Source organism: Lissotriton vulgaris, chromosome 11, assembly GCF_964263255.1.
Source record: "Lissotriton vulgaris chromosome 11, aLisVul1.2, whole genome shotgun sequence".
Lineage (NCBI taxonomy): Eukaryota > Metazoa > Chordata > Amphibia > Caudata > Salamandridae > Lissotriton > Lissotriton vulgaris.
Genome location: NC_141699.1, coordinates 956791761 through 956807705, shown reverse-complemented (window position 1 = coordinate 956807705; position 15945 = coordinate 956791761). Strand labels below are relative to the sequence as shown.

Genomic DNA, 15945 nt, shown 5'->3' with positions numbered 1-15945 from the left:
TGGTTCATCTTCACTAGTTGCCAGTTCACAAGCGTATAGATTTCAAGACTTTGTGCATTGTCTTCAAATCCTTGTATTATGAGTGGCCGAACTATTTTGTAAATAAATGTATCTGATATGTTCCCCCTAGGTCATTGTGCTCTTCATCAGCATTCAATCTTATGGTTCCTAAATTCAAACAAGTTCTCTAGAATGTAAGAAGCTTTAGTTATGGAACAACTAAACAATGGAATGCCTTACCGCTCCATCTAAAGACTAGTACTTCCCTGTCCTCCTTAAGAAAGAAACTTAAAACCTGGATTTTTAACCTATAGTTCCTCTGGTTTGTCTTCTGTCTTTTTACCCACTCTGTTGTTAGACTAGCGCCAAGATGCCCATGGGCAATCGAGCACTTTATAAAACCTATTTTCATTTCTTTCGTTTCTTTGCTAGAGTAATGACCATATTTTAGGATTGTATTGTCAAATACATGCTACCTCAGTGTTTGAGAAACATTTTGATTATAGATTGGAACCCATAATTTATATCATTTTTGTATACCACACTGTCGGTGGTTCCAGTTACAGGCAAGCGCTCTTCAGGGCTGCTACCAACACCGTCACCCTTTGCTACAAACTTGATATTGAAGGTTTTTAGGACAGGTGAAATATGTGCACATTACAAGGATTGTACAATTGGTTGGCGGGGGAAGAAAGGTGGCTTATCCCAGATTTTTAGGATAACCAGCGAATAGGTAAATTAGTTTCATTCATATCTTGGCTAAACTATCCTCGTGAAAATAGCCTTCAATTCTGTACCACACTTCTGTGGACCAGCATTGAACAGCACTGCACCATTTATGCACGTGGCTTATTGTTTATTGTTACTTTAGGCAATGCAGTCTTGTTGAAAATATGTTTTGCTCGAGAACGTACAGTAAAATGAAAGTAATGTCAGAATGTAAATAGATGTTGTACTTTATTGATAGCTTGCATACAAGCACAGCTTTTCCTCTGAGTTTATTACTGCCAGGCGCTGGATCAGCTGGGAATACATCACGTTTTTCTACCGTATGTTTTATGTTGAGATAAGAGTAAAAGCGACTGATCAAGATGTTAGAAAACCTTTCTAAGATGTTTTCTAAATCCTGAATAAATCCTCTTAGGCAGATGCTGAAAGCCACAGAAGTGATGGCTTATGTACTCCCCTCTGGGACATTTTGAGAGCAATTAAGGGCTGAGTTGTCTGCAGGACGTGTACGGCTATCCTCCTGTTAGTGATGAAAAGGTTTTGTTTTTGCTTTACATGGTTTAGGAAGGGATTTGAACCACGTACGACTTCTATCAGAAGATACAAGCTGACATATTCTTGAAAACCACTTTGTTCTGTATAAAGTGAAATATTTCACATATATTGTTTGTTTCCTTGTATTTGCCCCTCTGCTCTCATTAAAAACTTACTCTGTTATTTCACTCTCCAGGAAGCAGACACTGACGAGAATCAGGGAACCCTAACATTCGAAGAGTTTTCGGTGTTTTACAAGATGATGTCCTTGAGGCGTGACTTGTACCTGCTGCTTTTGAGCTACAGCGGCAAAAAAGATCATTTGACAGTAGAGGAGCTGGGGCAATTTCTTAAAGTGGAACAGAAGGTAAAATAACAAAAGTTTTTGCCTCTAAGGAAGCTGGTAAAATAAAGTGTTCTGGATTCTTGCATGACTTTGAAATTATTACGATTGTCTGGCCCACTATAATCATTCAGCTCTCCACAGCAAATAATGCTTTAGATTGCTGAATTTTTGCTTCGTGCAAACAGATAATGTTTTCAGCAATCCTAATTAACAAAATATTTCTTTGAAAAAGTATTTACATTCTGGATCAGACTGATATTGACCCATATCATTTTGCTTGTGTACTTGTGCCGCAGCTTCCTGGGGGGTTTGTTGGGTTATGTATCGTTATCTATGTTGTTGTTTGCAAGAAACCTCAAGAAAAAGATTTACAAAATATAAGAAAAATGAACTGGATGAAAAAATTCTTCTTGAAACGAAACCCGACCATAGCTAATTTTGTTCTCCATTATTCTAATGTCTGTTAACACCCAGTACAAAATGGCTTGATTTTAATACCATTAGGGCAGTTCACCCTGCTAGATTGCTGGACTTTGTCAACTTTATCAGTGAACACAACCTCAGCATGGCCAATGGCGAATCTGAATAGTTGCAAAATGTATTTATTTCCATAACTTTACTCTGGCCTTATCCTGCAGTGCAAACTATGAAAAATTGGCCTTACATTCACAACTCATCTTACATTCCTATAAGTGAGTTATGAAACTCATAATTATCTCACAAGTATGACGCTATCTATAATTCATTTGTTTATCAGTTGTAAATAGACCTATAGTGTAGGAATGTGGCACATCCAAACTAAATGTATTAATGTTCGTGAATTAGATACTTTTTGAGGTGGCAGTAAAAGAATAAGCAACGTTTTTGTTGTTTGTTCTCAATTGAAAATGTCAGTGGCATTAAAGTCAGAAATATATGACCCTCCTAAGGAAGTTTACAATTGAAATTAGAAAAAAATGTAACTCCCACTGATTCTAGTGAGAATGGTGATGGTTTTGCAGCTAACCAATAAGCATTTCTATTTTCCGTTCATTATTGGAATTAATTAGGTGTACCTTGTAGTCGTTCATACAAACACCAAATTAAACTTTTTACCCAGACACATCTATTTGAGAATAGATTTGTTGCATGTTTTTTTTTTGTAAAAAGCAGGTATCCCAATAGTTGACATAACATTTAATTGATGGTAGCATGATCCCTGACTCCCTGTGAGGGGCGTATAGCTACTTCATATACCTCAATAAACATTCATCATCAGTGAGGAATTAACCTTTACAGATTAGGTGTGGAGTGCAGAGCCTGATCCTTTTTTTTTTTTTAAACAATTTTTATTAGGACATAAGACATGGACGGAAATCATACAGAAAGAAAAAAGCAAACGTTAAATTGCCATGCCTTAAATCCTCTTTTTCATGATTATACCCCAACCCACCCCAAACCCACCCCCCACCCACCCCGAAAGGATCCCAACAGGGTAAAGAGGATAATTATCAACAGTATCAGTCGTTCATAGATGAAAACATAAATATAGATAAATAAATCAATCAATCAGTACTGGGCGTCATTGCTCTGAATTCAACCAATTAGTTAGAGATTCCCCACATCGGTTCACCCTCCCTCCGAGCCCTATATTCTCTTCTCTTATATACAGATATTTCCCACTTATATACACATAAAAATTTACTAAACCATACATGTAGGGTCGGGGGGACTGGTTCCAAACAAACTGTCGCTAAACATAACCTCAACACAGCCATTGCAACGAAAAGCAGCTTCCCCTCTGGTTCAGCCATGTTTACTCACTTGGAAGCTACCGGGTTGCACGCGGTACGTTCGTACACCGTGAGCTAAGGATGCACACGTTCGTCATTTGAAGTGTTGAAGCCTTTATAGAAACTTCGAACTCGCTGTATGAGATCCAATATATTTTAAACGGCGGAAGCTATCAACGTGCACTTTCCAAGCCTCGCCATTTCACGACCTTATCCTACCGCGTGCATTAGTGGAACCGTTAGAACGTTTTGAAGCGTCTAAAATTCGTACAGAAGCAGATGGTTTCATCGCGTTTGTGATAAAGAAGTTAGCCTCCTGTGCATTATACACAAGCACAGTTACTTGGAGGATGTAAGTACATCGTCCCCTCTTGATGTAGTGAGATTGATTTTACAGCCATAGGAGACAAAAAACTGATGGAGAACCTGACTCTGTATAAAAGAGTGTGAATCACATATTTTTTGTTAAAATCGCCGTCCAATTGGAAGTAATTTTGATGTGAGCACGATCTGATTGGCGAGCATTGTGTATTTAGAGAGCTTTTCTGGAACCCTGAATTCGGAAACATAAACCTTTCTTATTGTGTCTAATTGTGCTCTCTTTGTGGTCTTGTTATTTTCTTTTCCAGAAATATATGCTCCATAATAATTTTTAAATGAAAACTTTTATTCTCGCTGGACGTGAACTACCTGAATAGGAGGTGTACACCCCAAGTTTGGAAGGGTCTTAACTCAATTGGATTAGAGAATGTTTGGGGAAACATTACATGTAATCCTGATGAAGGTGGGCGTATATTAGTATCCACCGAAACGCGTCGATGCCAAAGGAGAAATACACCTTACATGAACTGAGGATAACTCTGACCGCTTGGCTGAATTAATTTTCTGTTTTGTATCTGCTTTTTATTGATTAGAAGCTTATGATTTTTTGTATGTAATTTTCCTTCTTCGAATAATGTCGGTTTCCCAATTTTAATTGTGTTTTAATTGTGTTTCAATGTATATGAATTAACTGTGCAGGATCATTTTAATATAGCGTGTTTTTGTTATATTGGTTGCAATTGCTTCTATAGTTTAACATATGTTTTTTAATATTTGTTTTATGTGAGTGAGATAAGTGTTATTTCAAGTATAAGGTGTCCAAAGGGAATCTTTTTTAGACGAAAGTCAGCCATGTTTTGGTCAGAAACTCCCAGCATATTAACCTGGGGTGTCAATGATACAGTATATCCCAAAACTTGGCCTAGACGCTGTTCTATTTTATTCAACAGTTGGCCCAAAGTGGGGCAAGTGGCAAACATATGTATACTATCAGCCGCAAGTTCCCCACATCGTGAGCAATTTATCCTAACAGTCCCTCCCCCCATTTATGAATTCGGGAGGGAGTTATATACAGATTGAGCCAAGTTTTGAAACATTGCACCTGAAAATTAGCGGAGATGGAAGCAGATTGGCTATACACAAGTGTATCTTCACATATACCTTGTCCCGCTTGTAACTTCTCCTGCCACCTATCGAAATGCTTGGTTAAATCATCACTTTTTTTCTTGTTTAGTAATTTATATATAGAAGATATAGTTGATTGGTTCCCGTTGATCAATTCCACTAACGGGATGTGTACCCAGGTGGCAGTTCTTTTGCATAGAAAATCTCTAATCTGAAAAAATGTAAAGAATTGTTTATTCCCTATCCCAAATTTCTGTTTTATGGCCTCGAAGGTCATAAACCTAGAATCAGAAATAATATTCCCTATGGTATTAACCCCTTGAGCTGACCACTCTTTAAAATAAGCATCCCGAAAAATGTCTGGGAAGAGAATATTCCTTGCAAAAGGAGAATATATGTGGAATCTTACAATTTCAAGTATTTTACGAACCGCCGTCCAAACTTTAAAGGCACCAAGCAGCACCTTAAACCTCACCCTTTTAAAATATGCTAAATCTATATGTCGAAACAAAAGTCCCCTAGCCTCTACCCCAAAAATTAAATAATATATTGAAGTATCTGAACGATCCCAAACTCCTGTATCTAATAGGTAAGCGATTTGTCTCAGTGTTATTGACCAATAATATACTTCAAAGTTGGGTACTGTCAACCCCCCCCCCACCCCCCCCCCCCCCATCTCCAGGCAAAGTCATACATTTCAAAGCCTTTCTAGGACGTTTTCCAGCCCATAAAAACCATGAAGTAATCCGATCTAGTTTTTTGAACCAAGTTTGATCTATCAGCAGAGGAATCGCTCTAAGGCAATATAGAATCGTGGGGAGAAATATCATTTTGATGACGTTACATCTACCCATCAATGTCAGCTGTAAATTATTCATTCGACAAGCATCCGCTTCTGATTTACGTATTTGTGGATTCAGGTTGATCTCCACTATTTCCTCGGGTTTAGAACTAATCTCTATCCCTAAATATTTGGATTTGCCTACTATGCGGGGGTCAGCTAAACTGATTTTGTCATTACAGATTATTTGAGTTTTTGCTTCATTTAAGTGGTAGCCTGATATCTCACCAAACTGTGATGTTAAAATTTTGATTTCTTGTAGTGCTACCTGCGGGGAGTCAGTCAGAATGGCTAGATCATCAGCATAACCTAAAATTTACGTATCATCACCCTTAGCCTGCACCGGTTGAATTAATGAATCGTTACATTTTTTTTTGATTAAAGGATCGATGTAGATGGCGAACAATAGGGGGGAGCAAGGACACCCCTGCCTTGTTCCTCTGAGTATATTTATTGTTGCCCATTGAGTCCCCATCACCGATACTTGAGCTGTTGGTTGAATATACATACTCTGGATAGCTCGAATATATTTCTCCCCAAGACCATCGTGCTTCAATGTGGCCCATAAAAAAGGCCAGGAAACCCTATCGAAAGCTTTTTCCGCATCTAGCAGAATTAAAGTCATAGGGTCTCCTGTAACCTTAGTGTAGTCGAATAACGCAATTGTACAGCGTATATGTTCAATAGTTTCTCGGCCAGGTATGAAGCCATGTTGCTGCGGAGAAGCCAATGTTTTTATCACTACTGCCAGCCGATTTGCGAAAATCTTTGAACAAATTTTGATATCGCTATTGATTAGAGTAATTGGCCTGTAAGACCCAGTATCCGTCGATATCTTTCCTTTCTTTAGAAATGTTACTATCCTAGCCCTCCGCCAGGATTCAGGAGGCTTATCACCGCTCTGAACCACTCGGAACATCTCAAGCATGACAGGATTAAGCTGGGGTCGAAAAATCTTATAGAATTCTCCAGGTAAAAAATCTGGCCCCACAGCCTTGCCGATTGGGAGAGAATCTATAGCTAACAGTAGCTCGTCAGAGTTAATCGCGACATGGAGCATACCCTGCTCTTCCAATGATTGTGCACCTACCTCGATTTCACTAAGGTATCTTTGTATTTCCGCCTGAACCCCATAATTATCTCTAATATCTTCAGAATATACATTTTGGTAAAATTTCTGGAAAGCCAGCACTATTGCCCCTTCCTCAGTAACCAACCCGACATCTGGGTCCATAATACTGTCAATACGTGAGGCAGCCACTTTTTCTCTAGTCCTTAAAGCTAGCATCTGACTGGCTCTTTCACTATTCTCATATGATTTAGATCGCCAGGCTAGGAATTTACTTGCGGATTTGGACTGTGAGATTTCGGTTATGGTCGACTTGGCAATTATTATCCGTGTTTGTGCTGAGTCACCTTCTCCACCACCCGACAAAACCCTGGCAAGATTGATCTCTGCCTCTTCCAGTTCTCTATATAACTCCTGTACCTTCACTTTTTTCCTTTTCTGACTCTCCCATCCATACCGAGTGGTCTCCCCCCTTATCCCCGCTTTAAGTGTATCCCACACATTCTGTATATTGGTGCTACCTATATTTAATTGTAAAACCTGGTTATCCATATCGCCATACATTCAATATAGGCCCTGTCTCTGAGCAAGCCCCGGTTAAAAGTCCATGTGTCTTGTTTTTTTACCCTGGACTGTATATTAACCTCGAGTACTAACGGATTATGGTCGGACATTGCTCTAGGATATCTAGTTATACTGGCTCCCTGTGTCAAACTTAGAGAAATAAAAAAATAACCCAACCTAGAATGGGTTTTATGTGGTGCTGAAAAAAAAGTTAACCCAGGGTCATTGCTCCTAAAAAAAAGCCCACGTCTCAATCAAACCATGTAATTCTTGCATTTGAACCAGAGACCTGTAGACTTTAGGTTTCCGCCCAGAATACCCTAAGTCTGGGCGATTGGCGAGCTCACATGCTATGTTGATGTTAAAATCGCTGCATAATATGAGCGGAGCAGGCCAACCGACCAGCTCAAGATTAAGCCAATTATAAAGTTCCGGGTCGTCCAATACCGGACCACAGATGGAACACAATGTAAATACTTTATTATGGATATTACCATGAATAATGACCCACCTACCATGCTCATCCTCAGAAAAGCGAGTTATATTGACCAACCCCCGGCGGGCCAGTATCGCTAACCCTTTAGTCTTTGCCTCCAGCTTTGTCCAAGAGATCAACTGAAAACCCTCAAACTCGAGGAGTTTATGGCGACTAGCTTCAATGTGCATCTCTTGAAGACAGATAATATCTGCCCTCAAGAATCGGACATCTTCTCTTACCCTACGCCGTTTTACTGGATCGTTCAATCTGCAAATATTGATAGATGCTATCCTAATGCTTGCCATCCTGTATAAATAAACAATCCATAAAAAACCATAGAAAAATGTACCACCCCTGTCACAACTATCCTCTTACCAAAAACATGCCCAATTATTAGATCAAACCTCCCCTTTCCCTCCAGTGGACCCCCCACCCACCCCTCCAACCCCCCTCAAACCCTCAAACCCACCATAAAGGCAAAAAAGATCCTCAGACCCTTGCGATGCCTCCCACGTTCCTGAGTGTCGCCCAGTCACTCCCCGACCTTGGAAACACCAAATGAGAGAGAAAAAAACAAAAAACTTAAGAAGAAAGAAACCTACTCCTACCACAGTAGGACCACAAAAGGACCAGGTGGACCAAGTGGACCCACAAGGGGAAAGATCCTTCACCCTCAAACCCTCAAACCCCTCAAATTTCACCTCCTCTCTCTAGCTCTCGCAGTGAAACTACATCAAGAACAATGAGGGAATTGAGAGTTATGGAACAAACAAACTTTAACCACGAGACAAATCAAAAATAAATCAGACAGGCTACATAAACTTCAAGCTAAGCTAGCGTCATTTAGCCATCTGTTAGTTACTTCAAATAACTTTTGGCTTGGACTTCCGAGGAGAATACCCGGATCTTCCCTTGGTGTGTATAACCTTCAGCCGCGCTGGATTCATCAAATAGACCTCACATCCTTTTTTTTGGAAAGGGGTAATCATCTGGCGGAGCCGCCACCTCCTTTCTACTGCTGCGTGGCAAAAATCGGGCGCACAAAGAAAGTCTGGCCCGCAGCTGATTTCCTAGCGTCTGGTCGTGCCTTTTCAAAGATAGCCTGTCTCAACAAAAAATTGCCCCGAAAAATTAAAATTGCTCGGGGTTTAGCATCGGAGCCTTTTTTTTTTTTTTCATCATTAGGGGGAATCGAGGAACTCTCTGAATCTCGGTTTCCCAGCACCAATGCGCTAGCTCTGGGAATGCCGACTTGAACAGTCTCGATTCAGAAAAGGGGGTGGTGATGAACAGAGTGTCTGAATTAAGCAGACCACTCTTACCCCGTCCAAAGATCAGGGCTTGATCCATCACCGTTATTTATCTCACTGCACCATCCCAGCTCAGAACCTGGCTATATGCAAATCAGTCTGTCCCTGGCCCAGTGCATCATGGGAACAGGGCAGACTAAACTACCAAGCCAATTCTTCACCAGAAAGGAGACAAGCTACCGGGGACCGGTTTCTGGCATTTCAGCCTTCTTCGGCCCGGCTTGCTTGAATCCTGATGGTGCAGTGAGAAAGGGACTCATGTCTGAGTATACCCTGCCACACCTATAGTGGCCAAAAACGATTCAGAAAAGGGGGTGGTGATGAACAGTCTCAGCACAAACCCTCTTACATCGTCCCCCTCTGCTTTTTCATCAATCCATAAAAGACGTACATTGTTCCTGCGAAGCCAATTTTAAGAGTTCTCCAGCTTCCACATTATATCCGTGAGCCTTTCATCATTAGCTGTTGTCTTAGATTCTGCATTTTCTAAACCAGCTTCCAATCCAACAATTTGTTCCGCCAGGGCTGTTGTTCTAACCACAACCTCTGCACAGACTTTAGTGTTTTTACGTATTGCCCCTTGTATTTTCTTAGTTGTAAGCTGCGCTCTTTTATGCTCTTGTCGTGCTTCCCTTTGTATAGATTTGAGCATGGCATATATCAGGGTATTTGATGTGGGTAAGTTATATTTACTGCCGGGGGCCCCCAGATCTTCTTCCTGCCCTCTGAGCCCTCTTGCACCTGCTAGACTAGTTGTAGAAAAGTCCCACTGCAGGTTGACACTAGTCTCAGAGCAGCCGCTCTCTCGTCGTCCTAAGCTAGCTGAGGGTGTCTTCCTGATTTTATTATGCCGAAGTGTGGCCTTTCTTAAAGTATCCGCAGTGGTTGGGAGACTCCCACTATCTTCTCCAGATATATCCTCCGAATATTCTGAGTCTGTGCTATTATCTATATCTGACTCTTCAGCCAGAGAAAAAAAGCTCTTCCCGTCCAGTGTATCTGGCAAGCCACCAGTACCGGATCCCGTATCTGGCATTCCCCCTACAGGAGTTTGGAAGACAGAAGTAGTATCAGGGTCGGTCTCAGTCCCTTGTATTTGTTTCTCGATATCCCCATCAGACTCTCTTGCGGCAGTGTTTAACACATATGCTACCTCAGGGGTTGGTGTAATTACAGTTTTATTAGAGCTAGCAGTCCCTGGTTTGTTGGCTATATCTCTGACCACTTCATCTGTAGTTTTGGTTTGCTCGGGCACATTGGTTACATTAATTACACCAGCTATATTCACAATGCTGCGAGGGGGTGTTACCACCGTTTTTGTACCGGTGGGCTTACCGGAAAACATCCCAAGGACGATCAGTGTCTTTCCTCGCCCAGCCTTATCAAGGGATTGTGGGGCACCCCCCAGCAGTCCGTCCTTTCCGCTCATAGCCTCATCGCTTATCAGGCAGGGGGAGTGCGTTATTTTGGAGCATTTCGCCTTGATAGTATTCCCTTTCTTCGAGCTCGTAGCCATTCCTTTAATGCCGGGCTTGTCAGGTGCTTTCTCAATTTTCTTGGATTTTCATCCGAATTCAAAGCCGGCATCTTCTTCCCTCCCGCCGCCACCACAGCCGCTGCCATCCCTGCAGCTTTAATGTTGAGAACGGGTAGATTCCCATTCTTGCGGGGCGGCATACCGACTTTCAAACAACCGTTCAAGTCGCCGTCCTGCCCAGACTTTGCCGCAGACCACGCCCGCCACATCCACAGGTGAGCGCGACTGCGAAGAACCGTTACTGCAAGCCGGACTGACTGCAGCCACAGCTTTTGGTTCTCCAAATCGCCAAACATGCCACTTCTTCCAATCCTCTATTGATCCGCTGTTCTTCTAAAGATTATTCCACCATCTCAGTGATCCCCTCCATACACTCCTCTCTCGTAAACGCCAAGACCCAGCAGCAGCGGTTGGGGAGTGACACCCACTCAGATCACGCGGCTGCCATCTTGCCGACTCAGCAGCCTTCGACAGTCAACCACAAGCTTCTTCAAAATACCCTCTAACAACTGATTGAAGCTGATGTCTTGGTTCTGCAATGGGTTCACATAATTTCCTCGTTACCGCTCTCAGCAAATAAAAATTAAACTTTACTTCAGATACCTCTGCTGTAACCAAAAGTGTTCCCTAAGGCTCAGTCTTCTCACCTATACTCTTCAATATCTACATCTAGCCCATCACCATCATACTCAAACAAGCAAACATCCCCTACCACGTCTATGCGGGCGACATCAGCTTTACTTGGAAATATCCTCTCTAGATGACATACGCAGACTGAATGATTCGCTCATAAAAATCCAAAACTGGCAATCAAGCAACCATTCAAAACTCAAGCAAGAAAATACTGAACTCTTCTCCTAACCAACAATAGACAGACCCCCCAGGTCCAAGAGTGGCTAAATTACATAATTCTCTAAACTGCAATCTATCCTTGGCAGTTCTGCCAAATTGCTGGGGATCACACTGGACCCAAGATTGAACATGAGCTGACACATACGAACACAACGAGGAGTGTCTTCTGCAACCTAAAACTCCTTAATTAAATCAGTCATTCCTCCTTCCGAATGATCTCGAAACTGCAATGCAAGTCCTGATTCTGTCCAGACTTGACTAAGGGAAGGCTACTCTCACTGGCACAGTGAAGTCCCACATAGCCCCCTGAGGACCCCTCTAAATGAAGCAGCAAGGATGGTCACCGGAGCCAAAAGCCATTATCACATATTACCTTCACAGAAAAAGTGGATCCTAATTAAAGCTCGCTGTCACTTCAAAACTGCTTTTCTCACTCACAAAGTCCTCCACACTGGTAAGCCAGCCTACCTGGTGCCAAACACACTAAGGCCGGCCAGTCGAGAATCCTAAGAAGCACCAACACCCTATATCTCATCCTCCCAAAGAAACATAAAGAAAAAGGCCTGGCTAGCTTCTTCTCCAAAATCTGGAACTCCTACCTGTACGTCTCGGGACCAACCACTCTTTCATGATCTTTAAGATACAGTGAAAGGATCTCCTCCTCTATCTGCAACTCAGCCCTCTGGACTGTAATCCCTAGCGCATTTTGGAAATCTCTACTCTGCTCTATGTATAGATTGTTGTGCATCTCTCAACACCAATCAGATGCAACCCTCGACTCAGTTATTTAATTTTACTAATTGTTTTCTCATATTATTGCCTGTGTCAATGCTGTAAAGTGCGCTAATACCCTCGGGTCTTGCCAGTGCTATTTAAAAATCTCCAAATAAATAAATAAGCATGAAGAGAATTTCTGCAGTAGGACAGTAAAACCAAAAAGGTTTTGGAAAATAGACCAACCCTGCCCCCCCCCCAGCCCCCGGTGCAGATGACAGACATAATCAAACCTTTCCCTAGGTGCTCTATGATTACCTTTTATTTCCTCAATCTCCTACAGGAGTCCATATTTTCAATGAAATGTCAAACCTAGAGCGATCTCCAACTTTTTTTGTAATTGACTTCCCTCTCCTGCACTTGTTGCCCCCTTTTTCCTTCACCGTCTTTATCTATCCGTACCCTACCGCTTTATTTATTCAAACTCCTTCGACGGTCTGAGGGCTCACACAAGTCATAAGATGAACCATAATTACTTCTACCTAATCTAAACTGGGAGACTCGTATACCCAGGATTCCACACTGCAACTAGAAGCAGGAGCCTAATATGCAGACTGCAGCTGGAATGTAAACAAATATGTAGATTTGCCAGTCAGTCAGTCAGTCAAAATACTTTATTTTCGATAAATTAATATCATAAAAAGACATAGGCAAAAATACAATCTTATACAAACAACAACACAAAATTATACATGATCATATCCTAATTAATTTACATTCTCTAGTTTTATACAAAAGGAAAAAGATAAAAAACACATTATCATATAACAGACTAAAATGTTTAAAAAAGTATTAAAAAGAGGTCAGTAAGTTAAAACCATATGTACATATTGCATTTCAGGATATTAATTCATATTGTAAAACATTTTCCTATGACCAGTATTTGATTTCATCACTTATGGGGTCATATTTGTTATATTATCGGGCAACATCCTTTTCTTGATCCTAACAGCCCCTACTAAAAAACTCGCAACATGGAACATAATCCTGGGGGTCTGTAATAGCTGTAGGAACAGGAGCGCCGGCCTTACCTGCAAAAAACCTGCCTCCTTTAAGATAGGGATCAAGTATTTCCTTCTTGGTGCCGTGTAGTGATCACAGAACATTAAGAAATGTAGAGTGTTCTGGATTGAAAAATTGTCACAGGAACACGGCATAGCATTTTCGGGGGTACTCCAAGTAGAGAAATGTCCAAGAGTTAAATGTATAAAATTGAACCGAAAATGCATCAAAAGAAAGCGATGAAAAGGTTGATTTACAGTAATTATGTATGATTCTGGTCCAGCATGAGTGCTCAGAATAATACTAGTCCGCACTGTTGGCTTTTTGAGCTCTACTTGTTCCCTTTCCAGCCTTAAAGCTTCTCCCATCAGGCATTTAATGAGCTCAATATCTTTAACAGTTATAGAGGCCGGGGAAGAAAAGAGATCTGGTCTTCCCACTTTAACAAGACAGTTCTTAATGTAGGCTAGCCACTGGATTTTATTTACTCTGTCCAGTTGCAAGCAGTCTTTTAGAATGATATGATTAAGGGGAATTTCTTGGTTCAGCCATGTCTTTAACCAAGCCGGAACAGGAGCCACTTTAATCAGGTCTGAAATATAACCTAAACCAAGTTCAGTGTGAACTATATATGTTGAGGAGGACTGTGGTACAGAGAGAACAGCTCTTAAAAATGTGATCTGTAAATTTTCCATGGAACAATAGGCCCATATAGCACTTCCATATGTAGCAACGGCAAGATATTTAGCTTTATAAATTTTTAAAAGAGTTGCTACTGGCCTTGCTCCCGTTTTTTTAAAAAGCCCTGCAATGCAGAAGAAGATCTGGCAAGGGAGATATTCCTATTTTTTATCTGGGGGCCCCATGTGCCTCATCATCAAAAGTGATACCTAGATAAAGGAAGGTGGCAACCCTGCAAAGTTCTTGTTTGAAACAAGTAAATGTTTTTGTGAGCTTATTTTTTGTACCCTTACCCAGTATCATTATTTGAGACTTTTTTACATTAATTTTTAAGTCCAATGACCCCATGAAGTCCTCAAAGGCATCTAGGAGTCTTTGGAGACCGACACCAGTGCGCGAGAGCAAAACGGCGTCATCCGCGTGTAGGAGAACCGGGATTCCCAGCTCTCCTATACGTGGGATGTCAATGGATGCCTCTCTAAGTGCTGGTTCCAGGGCATTTATGTAGACTGTAAATAAAAGAGGGGCCAAGATACAACCCTGCCTAACCCCCCTTTCTGATTTAAAGTGGCTCGTGCATCGCCCCTCCTGGGTAACTCTGACCGAGGCTATTAGGTCAGTGTGTAAATCTGCTAAAAGGCAAACAAGTGCCCTATCTAATCCTATCTCAAGCAGAATTCTCCATAATTTAACGCGGTTTATCAGATCAAAGGCTGACGAGAGATCCATGAAACCTAAGTACATGGACCCCTCTTTAGCCCTTGTATACTTTTCTACCAACAAATGCAAATTAAGTCCTTGATCTATTGTGCTCCTTTTTGATCTAAAGCCATACTGAACGTTTGATAGGACCCTATTTTCTATTAACCAATCATTCAGTTTTGATAAAATAACCCGGCCCAGTATTTTCACCGATGAATCTATCAATGAAATGGGTCTGTAACAGGATGGGTCTTGCCTGTTACCTTTTTTGAAGACCGGTATAATGATGGATTTTTTCCAGGAATCCGGGATTTTATCAGATGAAAGAGCATTAAAAACATTACATAAGACCTTAGACCAAAATTTCGGGGCACTTTTAAAGACATCCCCTGGTACCCCATCGGGACCCGGTGCCTTATTTTTTAAGGTCAGATCTATCGCTTTTTCCACATCTGTGTCTACAAAAATAACGGCATCCACAGGGGTAAATGGTGTGATTTCCTCAGCTTCTGTGGTAGAGATAGAAGTGGTGGCACTGCTAGCTTCCGAGTATATTTGGCTAAAATGTTCAATCCAGCCCTCATCTGGAATATTTGCCTCTAGGGGGGTATTTTCTTCATCCGAAAAGAGTGGCTGATTTATAATTTTCCAAAAAAGGCCACTATCTTTTAAAGTTTCCGGTTCAAGAAGTTGGGCCAAAGCGTTGTCTTTTAGGACCCTCTTCCTTTCCAGGATAGTTTTTTTATAAGCAATCCTAGCATTAGCGATATCAGCGCGGTTCTTAGGAATGGCTTTCAGAGTTTTTAATAGCACGCCATGCGCTTTTGAGCATTTCCTATCGAACCATCTATTTCCCTGTAGCGGTGGGTGCCTCGATTTTATCTGCAGACTTTGGTTAATGTCAATACAGATATTATGAAATGCTGCTATAACATCCTTACATTCTACTCTATTCGCTAAGCATATTGCAACTTCATCCTCCACTTTGGACAAAACCTCTTGAAGGAAAGTTTCAGGGACTATTTTTGTCCATTTCAGCCTACGGTTTTGATCTTTTACCATAACATTTTGTCCCCCTCTAACTTTTACTGATTGTAAAGAAAATAAATCCGAATGCATCATTTCAATTAAAACAGGGTTATGATTGCTAAAAACTGACACCTCTGTATAGTATTTTATCACATTGTTTAACAAATAAGAAGACAGAAAAATATAATCTATAATAGTGCCCACGTCTTTACCCTTGAAAGTAGGGGACCTATCTTTCCCATCCCCACATCCAGATTCATGTAAGTTCCATCTTGCAAG

At 41.2% G+C, this 15945-nt stretch overlaps 1 protein-coding gene across 2 annotated transcripts in view; it reads left to right on the top strand.

The window, feature by feature from the left end:
• The window catches only part of PLCH1 (phospholipase C eta 1), an 897070-nt gene that overhangs the window by 541438 nt on the left and 339687 nt on the right, over positions 1 to 15945 (top strand). For both annotated transcript variants that reach the window (XM_086944121.1, XM_086944120.1), the window contains one exon: positions 1460 to 1630. In XM_086944121.1, coding sequence (XP_086800247.1) covers positions 1460 to 1630 — 171 coding nt within the window. The remainder of the gene's footprint in view (positions 1 to 1459; positions 1631 to 15945) is intronic.